The 21040-nt window shown below is 42.9% G+C and overlaps 1 protein-coding gene across 5 annotated transcripts in view; it reads left to right on the top strand.

Annotated features, from left to right (window-relative positions):
• Positions 1 to 307: 307 nt before the first annotated feature.
• The window catches only part of UBR4 (ubiquitin protein ligase E3 component n-recognin 4), a 112714-nt gene continuing 91981 nt past the window's right edge, over positions 308 to 21040 (top strand). For all 5 annotated transcript variants that reach the window (XM_030537597.1, XM_030537595.1, XM_030537598.1 and 2 more), the window contains exons 1-22: positions 308 to 481; positions 5402 to 5499; positions 6308 to 6411; positions 7563 to 7692; positions 7820 to 7959; positions 8616 to 8718; positions 9458 to 9599; positions 9776 to 9900; positions 10781 to 10905; positions 11262 to 11321; positions 11428 to 11618; positions 12495 to 12594; positions 12678 to 12815; positions 13368 to 13485; positions 13910 to 14097; positions 14810 to 14969; positions 15115 to 15200; positions 16630 to 16799; positions 17581 to 17863; positions 18534 to 18666; positions 19197 to 19276; positions 20093 to 20221. In XM_030537597.1, coding sequence (XP_030393457.1) covers positions 345 to 481; positions 5402 to 5499; positions 6308 to 6411; positions 7563 to 7692; positions 7820 to 7959; positions 8616 to 8718; positions 9458 to 9599; positions 9776 to 9900; positions 10781 to 10905; positions 11262 to 11321; positions 11428 to 11618; positions 12495 to 12594; positions 12678 to 12815; positions 13368 to 13485; positions 13910 to 14097; positions 14810 to 14969; positions 15115 to 15200; positions 16630 to 16799; positions 17581 to 17863; positions 18534 to 18666; positions 19197 to 19276; positions 20093 to 20221 — 2940 coding nt within the window. In that variant the 5' untranslated portion in view covers positions 308 to 344. The remainder of the gene's footprint in view (positions 482 to 5401; positions 5500 to 6307; positions 6412 to 7562; positions 7693 to 7819; positions 7960 to 8615; positions 8719 to 9457; positions 9600 to 9775; positions 9901 to 10780; positions 10906 to 11261; positions 11322 to 11427; positions 11619 to 12494; positions 12595 to 12677; positions 12816 to 13367; positions 13486 to 13909; positions 14098 to 14809; positions 14970 to 15114; positions 15201 to 16629; positions 16800 to 17580; positions 17864 to 18533; positions 18667 to 19196; positions 19277 to 20092; positions 20222 to 21040) is intronic.

Genomic DNA, 21040 nt, shown 5'->3' with positions numbered 1-21040 from the left:
CTGGCTTCTCCTGCCACGGCCACCCTGACCCGTTTACGGGCTGCTGCTGCCGCCTCCTCCCCGCCCTTGTCACCCGCACAGCTGAGCGTGGGAGCGCGAATGCACCTGCTGCACATGCGCAGCTTGCGGGGACGAAAACGTGCCCAAATGTTGCTGACTCATCTGCGCACGCGCCTCGCGCGGCAAGCCGTAGCGTCTGTACACGTCATACAGCTGAGCCGGAGTAGCGTGCGTCGCGCGCAGACAAGGGAGGGGGGATTAGGTCACTTCCCGTCCCTGCTGAAGCGTTTCCTGTCTCTCTTCCCTTCCCCCCCGCCTCACCCAACCGAGGAGGCGGTAACAAGATGGCGGCGTCGGGTGGCGGAGCGGAGACCCCGGGGGAGCCGGGTTGGGAGGTGGCGGTGCGGCCGCTGCTCTCCGCCTCCTACTCGGCCTTCGAGATGAGGGAGCTGCCGCAGCTGCTGGCCTCGGTCATCGAGAGGTGGGGCCGGGGCAGCGGGGGTGTCGGTCCGCTTCTCTCGTCTCTGAGGGCGGGGTCGGAGAGGGCCCCCAGCACCGCGCCTGTCCCTCCCGCCCCGGCCCTGCCTGGTGCTGCCCCTCCCCCGCCCCAGGGCAGTGCCCTCCCCTTTCTTCCCGTGCCCCCGCCGGATGGGGGACGGCTCAGGCCGAGCCCCTCTAGCGCTGCTTACCTGCTCTGAGCAGAGCCCGAGCCTGCAGCCAGGCAGCGCTCCAGGGCCTCGGCTGCTGCTCAGCGCTTCTCGAGCGGCCCCAGCCTGAAACTGACCAGGCTCGGTGTCCTGCTGCTGCGGGCAGGTGACAGCGATGGATCCTCTGGGAGACCTGGGGAGGGCTAGACGGGCGGGCGCTCCCACCGGGAATGGGCACGGGGAAGGTGTCAGTCAGCACTTCCCCGATTCCTGACAGGGATGGGGTGGGGCTTAAATGCATCCAGCAGCCGCTAGCCCGAGGCTACTATGGAAAATGGAACCTCAAGCAGTGTCCAGGGGACAACACCCTGGTAGGATCACTGGCATCCTGCCTCTTCCCAACTTCTGAGAGTCTGGGCTCCTCAGATTGTTGCCCTTGGGAGCTCACAAGTGGGGATAGGGTTCATATTCCTTTTCTCCATTTTCTGTAGCTGTTTGGTGTCTTATAAAAAAGATGAGCTCTACCTTATTCTTGGCAGTTTATATATTTTTAGACTGTTGTTCTGTCTTCATATTTCTCTGGTTAAAAATGTGTTATGATTTTATATGCTGCATAATGCAAACTATTGAGGTCCTTGGACGATGACATACTAGATCTTCATCTCATTTAGATGAAATGGGTTTGGATTTAGGTTCTGTAACTGAAACTATTTTTAAGAAATACAGAGGGTGGAAGTTTTACTCAAAGGCAAGATTCTTTCTGATCTGGTCTGTCTTTCCCAGAAGCTGGAGGGGTGTCATTTTGAGTGCATAGTGTATTTGCCATTGGGAGTATTTTCTAAAGTTATTAATGCATGACTGATGGTTTATTAAATAGTTCTTATATAGCATAAACTTTAAGTATGAATACCACCACATTATTTTCAGTTACAGATAAATATAACTCACAATTTCCTGTTTGGAAGCAAAAAACAAACCAACAAAAAAACAATCCCAAACTTGACACATTAGAAAAACAGTTACAATACAACATTGTTTTGCCAAATCAGACAAAATGCCCCAAACAGTAGACACCTAGAGCAAGAAGGTTTTTCACGTATGTATATGATGGTTCACCTAGAAACCTGCATATGTGTTTATGCAATTCAGGAACCTTCCTGCAAATCCTGCTTTTGAAGGCTTCCCTGGCATGGCCTTTCTCTTGTGGATCTCAGCTGTCGAGTAGGCAAATTGATCACTGCCTTAATAAAATACATTTCAAAAATGTTGATCGTTGTATCGATGGCTGTCTTTGATCCTTCATGTCCTTTCTAAAATAATGAAAGTATTGGCCTGATTTATGGATTCACATCATCATTATTGTGAGAACTGTTCTTGGAGGGCCTCATCTGATGTGTTGAGGGCCCTCCAGACCCACTGAAGCTTATGGGAGTTGAGGGCACTCTGTGTTTTGTAAGATTGGACCTCCTGTTTCAGACTGTGGCCTCACTGTGGTGCTGCATAACCCTATGGATTTGAGGATCCTTAACTGAGGAAGAAAACAAAAGATAATGCATATGATTATATTTTAAACCAGGCTCAACTTTTAGACATGGTAGAAGTTATTTTCAAAAAGATACTGTTGAATTTTGTAATGGGCATATCAGCGGGTGTAATTCATGACATCCCTGAGGTGCACAGTTGTCATCATGATAAGCATAATGTGATGCAGTCCGAACAAATAAAGAGTGCATGTATTTAAATACTCTGAAATAGCTTTTAAAAATATGACATGATCTATTTTTCTGAGAACTGCTGCTTTTGGTTCTTAGTTTAGGCATTAACAATTTAATGGAGGAGTTTTCATAATGACATGTTTGGCAGCTAGTAAGTTTGGGCCCTCTTGCTTAAATATTGTAAAATTAACTTTGAATTATGAAATTAATTATGTGAAATTGCACCATCAACTTGGAATCCAGTGTGTATACAAAAAAGAGTTTCTTTGGGTCAAATGGGACAGACTTGGGGGGGATGTTCACATGTTAAGACAACTTTTTTTTGAGTCAGTCTGTTCCTCTTCAAGAGGGAGGCCTTAGTGATAACTATTGTACGTAAAGGACCTGATCCTGAACCACTAAAGTCAACAGACACTGACTCGAATCCAAACAGCACAATGGGGCCCTGCTCATGATTAGAGTCTCTGAGTGCTCCTGGAATATAAACCAAGATTACAATCTGTGTTTATATATGTGTTTCTCTCAGAGGGTTTTGGTTGTGTGTGAAATAAACATTCTTCAGCATGATGAAATCTTAATATTATTTAACAAACTTTTGTGCCCCAACATAAGTTACACAGATGAATATTTTTGCTGTGCTTCATTATTTACAAAAACAGTCCTGATGATATCAATTACTTGTTGACTGTGTGACTGCTCTTTTCATAATAAAAAACCAGATCTCTCATCTTCAAATCAAAATGTGTTGCATTTCATTTCTCTGCATTCTAGTTCCTCTACCTTTTGCCTCAGGTAACTCTGGGGGGATTAATATATCACACAATTTGCCTTACGCAATAGAGTAGTAATAGCTGAGAGTAGCTGCCAAATTGTTGGATCCCCTGATTGTTCTTGCCTGTTCTCTTTAAAATACATCACGTATGGATGTTGCTGCTAATTTACGGTTGTGCACAAAGAGGTGGAGGAGCAAAACCTACTAGTGAATTGGAAATGTGAGAATATGAACGTTGCAGAGGTCTATTTTCAAGCCTCTAGATTCTTTGGATTTATGGTGAAGCAGTCTGATTCCTAAATTACAGGAACAAATTGTACTGAAAACTTCCAAATTATTAAAAACTAAGTAAAATACTGGCAAGAGGTAGGAAGGGGTGAACCTTAGCAAATCAGTGGGTTTTTTTGTTTTGTTTTTTGGTAACTGAATATCATCAAATGAAGCCCCTAGAATCTTATTGGCTGCTCTTGCCTATGTAAAAGTTAAAGAAAATAGTTTTGAATTCTGAGCTACAGACCTGCTGTCTTCATCCCTCAGAGGGAATGTAGCACAGTTTTTACTCTATTTCTGATAAGTTTCACAATAAGATGGCAAAATGTGACTGGAAAATAGAAAAGGGGTAAAGACTGGTCATTAACTGATCACTGCACAGGTCAGCAGGGAATTGTTCCTTGTATTCTCCTGGATATTTAAGATTATACCAGTGTGCAGGTAACATAAGGGCGTGATGTATTTTGCCTGCTGGAGACAGGATACCAAACCTGAGGGTTCATTGTTTCGATCTAATGTGGCAGAGTGTTTGTTCCTAAGTGGCTGTCTGACATTAAGAACTTCCTAAAAATAAATAGCTGCAGTGTACTGATAAATAATAAATGTGGTGCTGTGGAAATCACTGGAGTGTATAACCAGGCATGTAGACAGGATGAAAGAGTATTAAACTTCCTCTCATGTTTCCAGGGATTTAAGACGAAGCTATAGGAGTACTTATAGATTCACTTTGGAAGTGGGGAGACTTTCTGTTTCAAATACCTAAACTCTAGGGATGCAGAAAACTAAAATAAGGATTCTCCAGCTGACTATTGGGAGAGGCAGATCATCCAATGAGATTAGAGTCAGGAAACTGCAAAGGTATCTTCCACTTGTTTTCCATAAATTTATTGTAATAGGGTGAGAGTTTTTACTCTGCTCAGACCTTATTCCAATGTTTCCCTCACTGTCTCTATTTGATTTATTACATATCTGATCAGGGGATTAGGGAAATCATTCTTTGTCAGTTTCTTATTGTTGCATGGTCTGCCACTGAACACCGTCATGGAACCCAACAGGGGTCCACAGACACTGTCATGAAAATGTTAGCTGAGCGCTGGGGCACTCTAACTGCTCTTGAATCTTTCTCTGCTTCCAAAGCAGTGGTAACTGGACAGGATAAAGTCAATCACGCAGTCAGGCTGCAGGCAGGCACAGAGATTGAAGAAAAACAATGTACTGAGAGGAAGGATAGTCTTGTGGTTAAGACACTGGACTGCGACTCAGGTGACCTAGGTTCAATTCTGCCTCTTCTGCAGACTCAGTATTATCATCAACAGGTCACTAGAAACTGTTCTGGCTGCTTCCCCTGCCTCTGCTGAATTTAGGTAGATTCCAGGGTTTGAACTGAAGTATCTCATTTGTTAATGCAAAGTGTCTTCTGCAGGCCGTCAAACCACATCACCACATTTTTCTGTGACCAATAGGCAAGTCTTTCAGCCTAAATTACTAGTTCAGATCTAGTCGGTACTGAATGACAATTACTACCATCTGATGGCTTGTGTGATGTGATTGATTAGCTAGTGGACAGATATCCACATCACACAGTGTTACCACAATAGGCACCACTCTGTCAATCACAGGAAAAACTGAGGATTGAATTAGCTCTTAAGACACAGCTACCTTCTCATTCCAAGGGGGCCTATCCATGCTAATGTTGAGGCGCATCAGAATTCTCTTCTCAGATCCACAGTTGATTTTGACCTTGGTATTTTCCTCTTCACTGTTTATGCAGAAGTCCATATGGGTGATGTCAGAGAGCTCCTTGGGAACAGCAGAGATGCTGCATTGCTCAGAGAAAAATAGTTTTATTCCACATATTTTATTTTGAATATATATTTGGAATTTAAATCCTTTTGCCTTCCATGTATTAATTAATACATCACATTTTCAAAGCACTCAAACATTCACTATTATTTTATACATCTGACTTACTTTCCTGCTATGTTTTCTTATTGCAGTGAATCTGAAATCCTGCACCATGACAAACAATATGAGCCCTTCTACTCTTCCTTTGTTGCGCTCTCCACTCATTACATCACTACAGTGTGTGGCCTAAGTAAGTGTTCAGCCTGTCCTATTTCTTGTCTAGTGACTGGGATGTAATTTTTTGGTACTTGCTTCAAGTTTATTGTCTTAATCGGATGTTAATGAAGAGTTTGTGTGTCTGGCACTTGCCAGCTGTTGTTCCGGCAGCCTGTTCACGAGTGTGGGGGAAGCACAGACCTAAGGATCTAGGCATTTTAAATGAAATCTAATACAAAACTAATGTTGAACTCTTTGCTTTATGACCTTTCTCATTATTTATTGAAGCCTTTTAATGTCAGTGCAAAATATCAAATACACCTCTATTCTGTTATAATGCCACCCGATATAACATGAATTCAGATATAACATCATAAAGCAGCGCTCTGGGGGGGGAGGGGGATGGAGCTGCGCGCTCCGGTAGATCAAATCGAGTTCGATATAATGCGGTTTCACTTATAACGCGGTAAGATTTTTTGGCGCTCGAGGACAGCGTTATATCAAGGTAGAGGTGTACTATTATAGTATCCCTTGTGTCTGCGGTGGCCCTTACACCAGTATAGATAATTATTCTTGCTTTACCGATGTTCCTTGTATGTTGTTGTCTAATAAAGAAATAGACGAAACTTCATCTTCTCTCAGTACAGTATGTTACTGTGCAAGGGGCCTGTTGAAGTTACTGGGACTCATTGTGGAGTGAGGTGCTATTTATAAGAGTATTGGGATCAGACCCTCTCTTCTCCCTCCTGCGTACTGTTTTCTTCAGTAGCGTTAAGAATGTATTGCGGTGATGTAACTCTCAGAAGGTGGGGTTAAGTGATACAAGCCTTTTACTTTTGTAGTCCCCAGGAACCAGCTGCAGTCCGTGGCAGCTGCTTGTAAAGTTCTGATTGAATTCTCACTACTGCGACTTGAAAACCCAGATGAGGCATGTGCTGTTTCACAGGTGAGTCAAAGGGTGGATTTTGAGACTGGAAGCAGAACTGTATCAGAGAAAGGGTACATGGCTTCTTCCTTCTTAGTGTCTGCTCCAGTGTAATTCTGGGAGCTGTTGCAAGATGCAAAGTTATTCTAAAAATAGTTAAGATTTAGTGCCCTAGAAGGGTAACACTTGTAACACCATCTTGTTGCCGCATCCTCAGTTGGGTAAGGGTTGTGGGGGAGCAGGAAAAAGGAGAGAGACAGGAAACGCTTCTGCAGGGATGGAAAGTGACCTAATCCGCCTTCCTTTGCCTGCCTGCCACACATGGTACTCGTAACCTATTGGATCTTCCTTGATAATGCCTTCATTTTCCAGAATTCCTGTGTGCAGGCATTAAGATGAGCCGTTGCCTCCAGATTTGTGATTAAATAGAACTCTGAACATCCATTCTGACTTTCTTTTTTCTTTGCTTTGCTTTAATAGTGTGATCTTGAGAGATGCTTCTGCGTTGCCAACTCATTTGTTCTTCTTGTGTAAGAAACAAACTTTTCTCTGGTCATGTGTTCCTCTCTAGGGAGAGTTTTTGTCTTTCACAAAAAGAAAACAGGTTGCTGAGTTTCACAATCAATTAAGTATCAGAGGGGTAGCTGTGTTAGTCTGGATCTGTAAAAGCAGCAAAGAATCCTGTGGCACCTTATAGACTAACAGACGTTTTGGAGCATGAGTATTCACCCACGAAAGCTCATGCTCCAAAACGTCTGTTAGTCTATAAGGTGCCACAGGATTCTTTGCTGCTTTTACAATCAATTAAAACCCTAAAGGTAAATTGGCTTCTGAGGCTCAGATACAGTGTGATCACTTACTTCTTCTGAGCCTGAGTGCACTCTCGGAAAGAGTGCTTCTCCAAGTGATGTTCTGTAGCAAGGAGAGGATTAAAGTCCCGGATGCTGTCTGATCTGCTGTTTATTCCCTTTCATGCCCCTAGATGAGAGATCAGCCTTGGCCTTTGAGGAGAACATAAGAAAGGCCATATTGGGTCAGACCAAAAGTCCATCTACCCCAATATGCTGTCTTCTGACAGAGGCCAATGTCAGGTGCCCCAGAGGGAATCAGTGTTAAGGGAAAAATAGGGAACAAAAACATTTGGATTTGATTTGGTGTCCTTGTTTTTGTAGAAACACCTGATTCTGCTGATAAAGGGGCTCTGCACTGGCTGCAGCCGCCTGGACAGAACTGAAATTATTACTTTCACAGCAATGATGAAATCAGCCAAGCTGCCTCAGACCATCAAAACCCTCTCTGATGGTAAGTGCTTCAATGTAATCTTAGCACATTCTTGTTGTTTCAATGCAGTACTTTCCTTAGGTATACAAAGCACTGCACTCTTCCTACCCTTGACATGTGGAATGACCCTCTTCTTCTGCCCCTGCAGTGGAGGATCAGAAAGAGTTGGCCTCTCCAGTGAACCCTGAACTGCGACAGAAAGAGGTGCAGATGAATTTCCTGAACCAACTAACATCAGTTTTTAACCCTAGAGTGACAGCATCGCCATCTCTTGTTCCAGACACCCAGGTGAACAAACAGCCTTAGAACAGAAGTGCCACGTTCCTAATACTATTGTGTGAGCATAAGGATGGGCAGACGGCTATAGGACAGGGACCTTTTAATATATATACTCGGATGCAGCTCTTCTGCACTGGTTAAATCTTATTTGCATGTGGGTGAGTGGCAATGAGGTGCAGGAAAGTATGGTAAATTTTTTGGTGGTTGATTTATCACAGTATGGAAAGCTAACATCTTTGTAGGTGTGGCTCCTTGTTGAGTTGTGTTGTAGATCAGTCTCGCTCCCATAAAAATATCTGCATTAATACTCCATTTTCAGATGCTGGTTGTCCTGTATTTCAGGAGTTCTCCGTGGCCCAACTGTGCCACAACTGGTTTTCTGCATATAAAAACCAGGGCTGGTATTAGGGGGTAGTAGTCATGGCAATTGCCTGGGGACCCATGCCACAAAGCTACATTGCTCAGGCTTCAGGCCCATCTGCTGGGGCTCGGGGCCCTGGACTTCAACCCCATGTGCTGGGGCTTTGGCTTTCTGCCCTGAGCCCCAGTGTGTCTAATACTGGCCCTGCTTGGCGGACCCCTTGAAACCTGCTCATGGCCCCCCAGGGGGCCCTGAACCCCTGGTTGAGAACCACCACTGTATTTAATGTCTGCTTGTTTATTAGGTGGAAGGAGAAAGTGATAATCAGACATCTACAGATCAAGCCTCTGCGGCGAAGACCAAAAGTATATTCATTGCTCAGAATGTAGCCAGCCTGCAAGAGCTTGGTAAGAATGAGTTTTTAATTTAAAAAAAAAGAAGTGTTCTTGGAAGGTCCCAGAATGTAATCCCTGGAGCCTGAAGTCCTGTACTGCAGAGATGCAACCTAGGTAACGATAGTGCAAGCCTGGCCTGTATCACACCCTGTCATTCCTAACCTGAAGGAACTAGCCCTATGGGCGGAGGTTGAGTTCATCTCCATGAGTGCTTTGTATTGAGATTGCCAATAAAGATGGCGGCTGTGATGTGGATACTTGTTTGTTAGGAACAAGATGAAGATAATTTCACTTACGTGCAAATAACAATGATACATAGGAAAAGGCAGTGTAAAATGACAAGGGATCGCATACTGACTGGGCATGAGTGATGGAGTTGGGAGTCGCTGCTGCATAAGTTAGGTCTAATGTGCCACACAAGATGAATATGAGACCTTCCATGTAGCCACACAAACATTTTCTGTTACTTTTTTGGCTGCTATCCTGTGGTGTATTTAAACGAGATTTTAAATTGTCTCTCTATCCCAATTACCTAATATGTGGTGCCATCCCCCTATATTTCCTCACAACAAATTGCAACTGCATTCATTTTAAAGATAATGCCACAGGTGAAATACAGGGAAAATTTTATCCCCACTGATTTAAGCCAGTGATTCATCCACTCTGTCACCTTATTTCTAGTTTTAAAGCCACTCAGTGGAACAACAAAGATAAAACAATGTCCCATTTTTCTCTGATTTATGTCTGATAGGTGGCTCTGAAAAGTTGCTGCGAGTGTGTCTGAATCTACCTTACTTCTTGCGATACATAAATCGATTTCAGGATGCAGTGTCGGCCAACTCGTTTTTCATTATGCCGGCCACAGTAGCAGATGCCACCGCAGTTCGCAATGGGTAAGCAATTTCAATTTTTCTTCCTTCGTTAATATTGGGTGTGCTATATGCGAGAGTGTGAGTGTACAAGGGATTCATTATTGGCCACTGTCTCTGTTCTGTTAGACATTTGATACCAGAAAGTCCTCTCCAGAGTGTACTGTCCTTTTCTTAATTCATTTCAATGATTGTTATAGGTTTCATTCGCTAGTGATAGATGTGACCATGGCATTGGATACTTTGTCTCTCCCTGTGTTGGAGCCCCTGACACCCACACGGCTGCAGGATGTGACTGTTCTTGCCCTCAGCTGCCTTTATGCAGGTGAGTTAATGTCCTTTGGTAGCATCATGTTTCTAGAGATCAAAAGTCTTTTCTCTCTCCCCAGAGCCCTAAGTAGCTCTGCATTTCCCCTGCTTTGTAACCTGCACCTTTGAGACCCAAACAATGACCTCCTCCCGTCGTGCTGAGGGAGGACTGAACAGGACACTGTGAAGGCTGACCTTGATTGGATGAAGCAAGAGGCATGCTGAATTCCCCGGGGTTTGCCTCTGCAATGCAGTACTCCCAGCCGCTAGCACTAGGAAGCAAGTGTGCCCTTTCCTTCTTGTAAATCTGAAGACTGACTTGGCCGTATTGTGTTCACGTTAAGCAGGAAATTGTTGTAATGTCACCAGAATGTCCATGGACAGCGCTAATGCAGAGTTGCTTTGACTGAGGGGGCATTGGTTAGTGTTGGCAGTCCTTGCAAACCTGACCTTGGAATGCACAAATTCAGTAATGAAACACTTCCTTAGTTGTCATCTTTTACCTTTTCTGCTTTACTTTGTTACTCAGGACTTCGAATGTTTCCCAGAGTTTATCCTTTAGATTTGCTAGTTATTCCCAGAATTCAGCCCTGTCTCCCAAGTGTGTGTAAGCACCCCAGAATTATGAAAATGTGTAATCAGTGTGTAAAGTTTTCTCTGTTAATAATTTCTGCTATATCAGATTCCCTCCTGAGTATTAGGTTGTATGTAACTTGTTGTTTTAGGGTAACTGAAAATATCCTCTCTTCTTCCTACTGGAATGGTGAATATTCCTGGCCTAGTCAACTCCATGTGTGGTTTCACACTGTAGTCAGCAGTGCAAAGTGAACAGGAATATAGATTTCCAAGATCAGCTCTTAACTGTAATGTGGTCCTTTGCCCTCTTCTTTCATCAGGTGTGAGTGTGGCAACATGCATGGCAATCCTGCATGTGGGCAGCACCCAGCAGGTACGAACTGGATCCACAAGCTCTAAAGAAGATGATTACGAAAATGATGCTGCCACCATTGTACAGAAATGTGTAAGTTGATGGTGTGGAATGCAACTGCTTAAGGGAGAGCAGTTGTCTTGTTTTCATTTTATTTTTGTCAATGATGCAAAGAACCAGGGGAAATTCCATTTAGGTCTTACACATGGAAGTGCCTACCAATTTTAATTGAGCTTCTCTTGGTCCCTGGCACTGGACTTGCTGACACCTGAAGAAAGATTGATACCAATATAAGCTAGTAATATCTGAGAGTTTGCAGTGGGGAGGTTTACTGTGGAGTGGAACCAAGCAAGCTTCAGAGAAGGGTGTTTGAGTAGTCCGTGGAATGGTTTAGTGACTTGTCTAATAGAACACTGCAAGATTACAAGGATTTTTGGTTTTACTTACAGCTTGAAATATATGAAATGATTGGTCAAGCCATCAGCAACTCGCGCCGTGCAGGGGGAGAGGTAATAATCACATCCCATCGGGAACCTTTTTCTTTGTGGTGGTGCATTTGGTCAGTTGGATTTACTTTTGTTGTGTCTGTTTTTTTTCCACTGTTCGAATGCTTAGCATTATCAGAATTTCCAGCTGCTTGGAGCCTGGTGTCTGCTCAACAGCCTCTTCCTCATCTTGAACCTCAACCCCATTGCCCTGGCCGATAAGGGAAAGGAGAAAGACCCACTGGCTGCTCTTCGAGTCAGAGACATTATTGCTCGTACCAAAGAGGGAGTTGGGTCTCCCAAGCTGGGACCTGGGAAGGGGTACGTGAATACCTCCACTAAGTTAATCAGTTTAAGCACATCACTATGATATTGTTCTGTTACACTGTGGCTGTTAACCTCTGAGTCTGGTTGTCATCTTGAAGAGACTTTCTGTCCCCACCCACCCCACCTTCATAATCAACCCATTCATATTTCTCCATTTTTTTTCCCTTTCAGTTTAAACTGAGTGAGATGACTGAGAAATTGGTCTGTTAATTTTTCACAAATTATATGGTGCCTCTTTTTTAGATAGTGCTTAGTAAGAGGCATGTTGTTGTTTTTTTTTTTAAAATCTGTAAAAGAGTATGAAGATTCCACTTTAGGCTTAGCGCCAGGTTCTTTCGGGGGGAGGGAATATATATCTTGTGTTGGACTGGATGAGGCATTGTGTACCATGGGGTGAGCAGAGCCTAGATTTCTGTCTAGTAGGGTTTGACACCCTTTAGTGAGCCTCCTCTCCTCCAATCAATTCATGACTCTACAGTAGCAGATGCTGTTGTGGGGTGGTAGGAATGCGTAAGCCTTGCCCTCAAATAGAAGAATATTTTCAAGTTAATTATTGTTTTCACTTGAACTAAATGCTAAAAGTAAGTATCCTATTCCCTTTATTGTACAAATTTAAATTGTATACACTTGGTCTGGCTGGTATCGCAAATGAGACGTAAATGTAATGGATATAAGCATCCGGAAATGTTGTTGATACTCTTACCATTCAGAATATATGATACTGTCTGGTTTAAAGACCTCAGAGGTGACAAAGTGATGTAAAAGGAGGGACTGAGTTGATAATTGTATAGGAACTGCCAAAGAAGACAAGTCAATAGCATTAGAGTAGTGATGAAAATATTAATATTAAGACCTTTTCTTTTTCTGCAGACATCAGGGGTTTGGTGTTCTGTCAGTGGTGTTAGCAAATCATGCCATCAAACTCTTAACATCCCTCTTTCAAGATCTGCAGGTGGAGGCACTACACAAGGTGAGAAGGTGGCACACTGATTTTCTTAAATAGTCATCTTCTTTGGAACGTGCTTTGAACCGTCCTTTGATGCTGTCCCCTAGGGATGGGAGACTGATGGTCCTCCAGCAGTGCTGAACGTCATGGCTCAGAGCACATCAATTCAGAGGATTCAACGTCTGATTGATTCCGTACCACTCACTAATCTGCTGCTGACTTTGCTCTCCACTTCTTATAGAAAGGTAGGAGGTGGCACTTGAATAGTTCTGTTGTGGAACTTCTCTCAGTTAAACAGCGAGAGCTGCGTGGAAAGTTCCTTTTGCAGGCATCAACTAACATGCTAAGTAGAAGAATTTAGAACTGTGTTAACTTGCGACATTTATAAGTAATCAACAAGGAATTGGATGTCTCCCATTTTATAGAATAGGAGAGGATGTGACTATGACAGACTCTCTTCTCAGGTGGTCCCAGTGAATTAAATATTTATTCATGACCATTCTCTCCCGGGAGAGAAAATAAGGGTCCTGTGTACAGAAGGGGAGTCTTCATGTTTAGACTGATGTGTGAAATGTACCTTGGAGTCTTTGTGTGGGCGCTGCGTTAGCCACCCCAGAAAATGATAGATGTGACTTAGAAGAAAGTCTTGTTAGAAATACCAGTAAGCAATTTGAGCAGAACTATAGTAGAAGGGAATGAAAAAATAAATGCCGAGGATTTGAAAGCAAGTCTGTTCTTATCTATTGTACTTTCAAGTTTTGATCTTGTTTTTTAACTTGTTCTGCTGTTCTTTTAAGGCTTGCATCTTGCAACGTCAGAGAAAGGGTTCCGTGAGCAGTGACGCGAGTGCCTCTACTGATTCTAATACCTACTATGAGGATGACTTCAGCAGCACAGAAGAGGACAGTAGTCAGGGTAATAGTTTTCAGCAGCATCTTAACGCTAGATCGTATGCTTTTTATTTTTCAACATCCTGGAAACCCGTGCACGAACCTTTTATCTCCCAGGACTGGATTACACTGTGTTGCTTAAGAATTAAATTCATTTGTTAGGATCAGTGGGAAAAAAGAAATACCAGCTATGCTTTGTAGGTACTGAAGTCAGCCCCCCTCTGCATTACTGGGTTGGCAGTATCTGCCCCAAATGGGACTTTGAGGAAGACGGAGAATTCTGCCCCCTCGTAAGTGAGTCCCTGCTGAATGAGGATAGAGCTCACCGGCCTCGTGACTGAAAGGGGTGGGGAAGTTGTAGGGCTGCTGATATTGCCCTTAGTGAACTAGCTTGTAGAAGCGATGTCATTTTGCATGTGTATCATTTTTTTCCATGTACTCGTTATTAGATGATGACAGCGAACCCATCCTTGGGCAATGGTTTGAAGAAACGATTTCTCCAAGTAAAGAGAAAGTGGCCCCCCCGCCGCCACCTCCCCCACCTCCCCTGGAGAGCTCCCCTAGAGTGAAAAGCCCCAACAAACAGACTACTAGGGAGAATGGGAACATCCTGGCCAGCCGCAAGGACCCAGAATTGGTATGCTATGATCTCCGTGATTAATTATGTAATTAGTGAGATGTAGCACTGAACAGTGGCTAAAGAGACTTGTTAGTCTGGCACTTAGCAGTTTAAATCCAGGCATTTTATGATATTGCTGACTGAAAGTCACTGGCAAGCGGAGGTAGAGGGTAAATGGCCGTGAGTCTGATTGCTAAAGATCTTGGCTTCAGAAGGAGCTGTTTGCATTACTCTATCTGGAGATACATATTAATAATTGCTATTGTCCAAGGAGAGAGTAATTAAGATATCATCGATTTAGTTTGGAGGGGGTGAGGGAATGTGAGGGCAAACTTATAAATGGAAATGTTAACAGCACTTTGTCAGACAAACAATTCCTTTGGGTAATGGTGAAAATTAATGCTGCTGTTGAGAAAGATAATGGATTTGCAAGCTCTTTAGGCAGCTTTATGAAATGATACCAGCTGAATGAGAGAACCACTCATCCCAGTGGGCTTGTCTTGAAGACTAGAAACTATGTAATGACAGACAAGCAGAGCAACTGTAAAGCAATCCAATTGTAATGAGAAGAGAGAAGTAAATCTGAACTCTTAATTATTGGCTTGTAATGGTGGAAGAGTGTAGCTGGGTGGTGAATTATCTAGCAATGAGTCTTTTGTTTAGTGTTTCTTTGATCCTCATTGGATTTTGGTGTTTCTAAGATAAATGCATATCTGTTTCTTCCTTCTAGTTTTTAAGCCTGGCTTCCAATATTCTGAACTTCATTACTTCCTCCATGCTGAACTCCAGGAACAACTTCATTCGCAACTACCTGAGTGTGTCTCTTTCAGAGCAGCACATGGCCACGCTGGCTAGCATCATCAAGGAAGTGGACAAAGATGGGCTGAAGGGTGAGTGAGTAGAGCTTCTGTACTCTTGGGAATGTCTAGGATGCCGGGGTTCTACTTAACTTGGGTTTTCTTTGTCCAGTGTTGGGATCATGATTCGCAAAGTAGAGCTGTAGTAGTAACTGACCTATTCTCTTTTGTGTTTCAGGCACATCAGATGAGGAATTTGCTGCTGCATTGTATCACTTCAACCATTCGTTGGTGACCTCGGACCTACAGTCCCCTACCTTGCAGGTTAGGATGTAAAATTAAAGCATTTGTGTCTGGTGTTGAATTGACATGGACAATACATTCTGTGTCAGTACATCAGTGCTTCAGACTGCAGAGCCCCTTTCGAACACCAGGCAGTGGGATATTGTGGGACTGGCAGAGGAGATGCTTCTTGAAGCGATTCTTTTTCTACAGAGTAGTGCCCAGAATGAAAACAGTTGGAGAGCAGCAGCGTGCCTCAAGACTCATTTGTAAGGGGCTTTGAATTAGTCTGCTTAATTCCAGAGATGTTTAAAGGGAAAACTGAATAATTCTCCATGTCTAGGATGCTGTTAGTGTTGAAGAATTGTTTCTGAATGTGTGTTTTATTGTAGGAATTTCCTGCTTGGCTTTTTATGATTGATCTGTTTTGCTTTCATATACTAATCTTGTAGACTCTCGGTTCCTTTGTCAGGACATGTACTGACTAAGCTTAATGCTATAAGAAGAGGGTTTGTAAATCTGTTTCAGTAGTATATCAAATCCCTATGCCTTTTGTTGACTATTTCTCCCCTATAGTTTAAATACAGTAATTTTTGGAAGTAGTTGCCCTTTTTTTAAATCTACATTTTTGACACGTGAACAGGGAGTGAGCATAACTGCACTCAGTAGGAGTGGAGTGTTGAAGTGGCGATCACCTCTCCGGTTCTGGTTAGAATTTACTGGCGACATGGCACTTTAGAGAGTGGGGTGAAAAATAGAACTTAAACACTCTGGCAAATAAAGAGGTAGTGCATGGAGGGCCTTCCAGAGGCTGTATTACCAATATAAGAGGTTAACTAGTGGTGCTTAGCATACTTAATAGGTGTAATTAGAGTTTAAAGAGCTTCAGATCAGTGGTTTCAGGTGAAATCTCTCCTTTCACATGTCCATATGTTCCTGTTTTTGGGGCAGAATGAAAAGGTATCAGTCCATTCTCCTTTGGTGATTTTTTTTTCCCCTCCCCACATCCCCCCAGTCTTTAGGATACCTGAGTTTTAGCTTTTGACAAGGAAATAGGATCCATGATTGTCAGACAGAGTAACTATAGACTCTGCAAGTCTGTCCACCATTCTGCCAAAGCACCATCTCTTCTGCCAGTACTGGGTCTCATAAGTGAACAGGACTCATGCTATTTTTTCCTAGTCTTTTTTATGTAACAAAAGTCCCCTATGGTGTAGATGGAGGCTTTACAAAAATTAAAAAAATAAAAGCCCCTCAGCATAACTTCACTTGGTATCTATGCCATATTTTACTTAGTACATGTACCAAATAATGTAACTTTTCAGAGGTGAAGTACCACTGCATTAACCCTATTTATATCCACTTAGAGCCCTACCATTTTTTATCACCTTTGGATTGTTGAAGTCTTGTAGTTACTTAAAGCAACGTGTAAGGCTTTCCTCTCAACTGTGTATCTGTTGTCTTGTGCCAGAACACTCTTCTACAGCAGCTGGGAATAGCCCCTTTCTCTGAAGGACCATGGCCTCTGTACATCCATCCTCAGAGTCTATCTGTGCTATCTCGGCTTCTTCTTATCTGGCAGCACAAAGCCAGTGCTCAGGGAGACCCTGACGTCCCAGAATGCCTTAAAGTTTGGGAGAGGTAAGAAAATGTTATATGTATCATGACTAAAAATAAGTGACCTGCTCTCTCCCATGACTGCTAATTTTCTAGGAGATGGTATTTTCTTCTGGACAGATGAATCCAATGACCAGACATTTTGTCCTAAAAAAAAAAGGAAAATCCTGGAGAGGAAGGATGTGAAGCTTGGAAGAGGGGGGAGATTCAGCCCCTGGATGAAAATAGGGAATGGGAACACTTTTATCAAAGTATCAAGATCTGGATGAGTAGAATGGCTCCAGCAGCACTGATTTTGAAAAGAAAAGGCAATAATCACATTATTTTGGTGCCTCATACCATGCCCATCATTGTGGTGTGTGAGCTCCTTTCTGCCAAGCCTTGACTCCTATGTACTTGTTTTTAAATGTGAAACTGTACAATAGTCTGTGGTTTGGCTGACTTACAGCCTTTCCTGCTGGGGCACATGCACAACTTTCTTTTTTTTAGCTTGTTATATTTATCTTCAAAAGTTCTTTGCTGTTTGTTTATATAGGGCATAAAGTCTCTTCCACAGTCTCACTTTAATGCATCCTTCAGTGAAGTTATGGTTAATTTGTGAAATCGCAATATTTGCATAGTAAGGCTGAGGTCATAAACAAGAATCTAGTTGCATTGCTTGATCAAGTAGAAGAAAATCATGATTAAAATGTGCATCTTAATCAGCTAGCCTGCTTCAGTGAAAGTCTCCTTGCAATAGTGTGATCTATGGATCACTCTTTAGAAGAACAAATTTCTTACCGAACCTCTTTCCTGTTGCTGGCAGATTTGTGGGCACACTGAAACAAAATGCTCTGCAGGGAACTCTTCCTAATGACACAGAAGATCTGAATGTTGAGCACCTCCAGCTGCTATTGCTTATTTTCCACAACTTCTCAGAGAAAGGCCGGAGGTCTATCTTGACCCTTTGTATCCAGACCATCCTGGAACTGACTGTGAACATGGACTCCCAGTTGCGGTCTGTGCCCCTTATCCTGGCTCGCCTTCTACTGGTGTTCGACTACCTGCTTCATCAGTATTCCAAAGTTCCTGTATACCTGTTTGAGCAAGTAAGGGATTGAGGATGCATGTTTCCAATGTTTAATCAAATAATCGCTCAGCAATGACCTAAACCAGGTAGTCTCCTTGTTGTATTCCTGTTCCTATGTGTCTCCCTTTTGGCATTTCCAGTAACTAACTCCTTGTTCTGATTTCACTAACAGCATGCAAGGTTACAGTCAGTTAGTGACACAACTGGAGCCGTTAATTTCCAGCAGCTGATTTGGGTGGTATGTTACGTGGCTTTGTACTCAGGCATAACTACTGTTATAAGTGAATACATGCTGGGCAGCACCGGTTACTAGTAAGGCAAAGCACAGAGCAGTAAACCTGCTTTCTTTCTAATAAGAATACAGACCTAAAAGTGCCTTTTTACTGTTGCGTGTATTGTCAAATACCCTTTAGGAAAGTTCTTTGAGTTTAGCTCATCTCTGTTGCTTTGTTTAAGTCTTTGGCACTGGCACCTCATTAATCTGGAACAATGTTTTGCAGACTATTCTCTGGAGTGTCTCCTTAGTATCTTGACAGTAGTCTTACTTCACTGGCTGAAAAGTATGAAACAGTCTCCAGCTGTGTGCTCAGTGCTATCTCTGACTCCTCACAAGTTGGGAAAGTTTGTTTGTTTTAGTGGAGGGGGTTGTATATTTTTCTTGTAACCAGTGTGCCGTGTTTTTTACATAGGTACAGTATAACCTGCTAACCCAACCCTTTGGCTGGGTGAGTGGATCCCAGGATAGTAGTAGAAGAATCTCTGTCCCTCTCTATCATGGATTTAAAGAAGTGGAAGAAAACTGGACCAAACACTGCTCATCAGGTCAGAAGGGAAGTTGTTCAGTAAAATTTTACTCCTAGCCGTGGGGTTATAGTTGCATAATGAGTGCTCCAGCATGTGGTGCTGCAGAGCAAAGTCAAAGAAGTCCCTTTCAGCAACTTTGGAGTGTGGTTTAAGACACATTAGACTAAATACCAGGCTTGTTATGAATAAGTTACTTGTAATTTTACACAGAAGGGGAGATGGAGGAAACCTGCAGATCTCTAGCATTGCCCAGACATTGCTTATTGAACAAAACGTGCCTTACTCATGTGCTATATAGAGTTAGGAATTTTATAATCTTTATTTTAAAACTGGAAAAAGTACTCAATCGCTAGACATGCATCAATCACTTAATCTGTGCACCCTTTTATGGTTATATATGTAACAGTCTTGTTTTTAGCAGATTTTTACTTTCTAAGTGACTTGTCCTTTGAGGAAAAAAAATGACCAATGATATGCCAGCAGTATTGTTAATCTCTTCAATTGTTAAAATTTAACTTTGAATTATACCTTTGGTATCTGTGTCCCAGATGCAGTTCCACAGCCCAGATTCTACTGCATCCTGTCACCAGAAGCATCGGAAGATGACCTGAACCGCCTAGATAACATGGTACCTGGAATTTCATTAAAGACTTTCTCTGAACCTGAATTACATTAGGGAAACCAGCATAGAAAATGACCAGCACTGTAACTGAGATATGAGACAAAAGCTGCCCAGGGATTTCATTTAGTACTGCATTAAAACAGAACTGTGTGTGTTAGCTGAATAGATGTTACTATAAGACAATAAACGGAGGGCTTGGATACTTTATAGTTAAACAGCGTACAAATCCTTACTTGAAAGCAGATATTTGGTGAAATAATCCCAGCTCACCTAGCCCATATAGTCTTGCAGTGATTTGCCCAGTGGGATATGTAAAGTCCACTTGTGCTGCATAGAAAGAGCTGAGAACTTTTCTGTCTCTGTAGTAGCTTGATTCTGTCAGATATGCCAAATACCAAGAGCTCCTTCATATTTAAGTTACCTCTCAGTGCTTCTTATAGAAATGTGTCTGGCTGTGGGGTTGTCTCCACATCAGTTTGCCCCATGTTCTTTCTGGCTCTCTTACACCCGCTGTCTTTGCTCACTAGAGCTCTTATTTCTGGAGCTCAAAAGAGAAGATAACATTGTTGGATGGGGCAGTTTACCATGTACACCAGGGTTCCTGTTTGTACATCCAAAATGTGTTCCTTTCTTACACACATTTAAAGTGTCTTTAAGACTCTGCCTGGGAAAAGCAGCAATTGACACACCTGTCCTCCGGGGTTATTTTGCTCGGAGTGTGTGTGGTGTTTTTTAGTATATTTTGGAGAAGATCTGAACTGGCTGTGAATGGGAAGCTGTGCAACCAAGGAGGAAACAATTCTGACTTGGCTTTTTCAATAGGTTTGTGAGGTCCTGTTCTCTAGGACAATGAAGTACGATGAGCTTTATGCAGCCCTGACCTCACTACTTGCAGCTGGATCCCAGTTTGATACCCTCAGGAGGAAGGAAAACAAAAACGTCACTGCACTGGTAAGGGCATATGTGTGTGTTGCTATAACATTCTCCCTGCTGAGAAAAGAGTTGGCTCCATGCTGCTGCATTTTATACAGTGTCTGGGCAATAGTTACTAAACTGGATTTTGGAGCTTTACATTTCCTGGTAAACAGTTGTCTTATATTTTCTCAATGTAAGCCAGCTCCTCACCAGCCAGTGCATCAAGTAATGTAGTCCCAGTGATGGCAGAAATTCAGTCCCTTCCTCCATAGAGGAGTTTATTCAAACCAAAACAGATTAATTAGGTCCTGCCACCTGACCTGTCTTATAGTCTGTTCCTTGTAAAGCTTCTGCGCCTCCCTATGCGGCAGATCTCTTGCTTCATTTGTGTCAAGATTCCTCTTCCAGATCCTTTCTCCTGATTCTGGGTCACCTGCAGTGGCCTTCCTATTCCCTGCAGGTCTCACTCCCTTAACTGAGCTGCTTGCTGACCTTTTATCTGAAGACCAGGTGACCTGCAGGCTATCTATCATCTGATCCCTGACCTCAAACCCATCACCTGGATGGCAGCTAATTAGTTATAGGTAGGGTTAAGCCCACCTCCCTTTAAGGACCATCCCATCCTGTGACAGTCAATAACAAGATGCACTCCTGTGTCTGGCTTATAATTTAGTGTCTGCTTCAAGCTTTTCCAGCTACCTAAAGGAATAATTTTGACCTTTCGTCTTTTGGCCTGAAGTGCATTCATTGGATTTATTGTGGCCATAGTAGAATGGGGTAGAACTTGAGTGATTTTTGTTTGTGTTGGTAAAGCAGGAAGCTAGTTGGTGACATTTGAAATGTAATGTTTTAGAT

This window comes from Gopherus evgoodei, chromosome 18 (assembly GCF_007399415.2).
Source record: "Gopherus evgoodei ecotype Sinaloan lineage chromosome 18, rGopEvg1_v1.p, whole genome shotgun sequence".
NCBI lineage: Eukaryota > Metazoa > Chordata > Testudines > Testudinidae > Gopherus > Gopherus evgoodei.
Note: the sequence above shows the minus strand (reverse complement) of the source record. Positions and strands in the feature narration are given on the sequence as shown.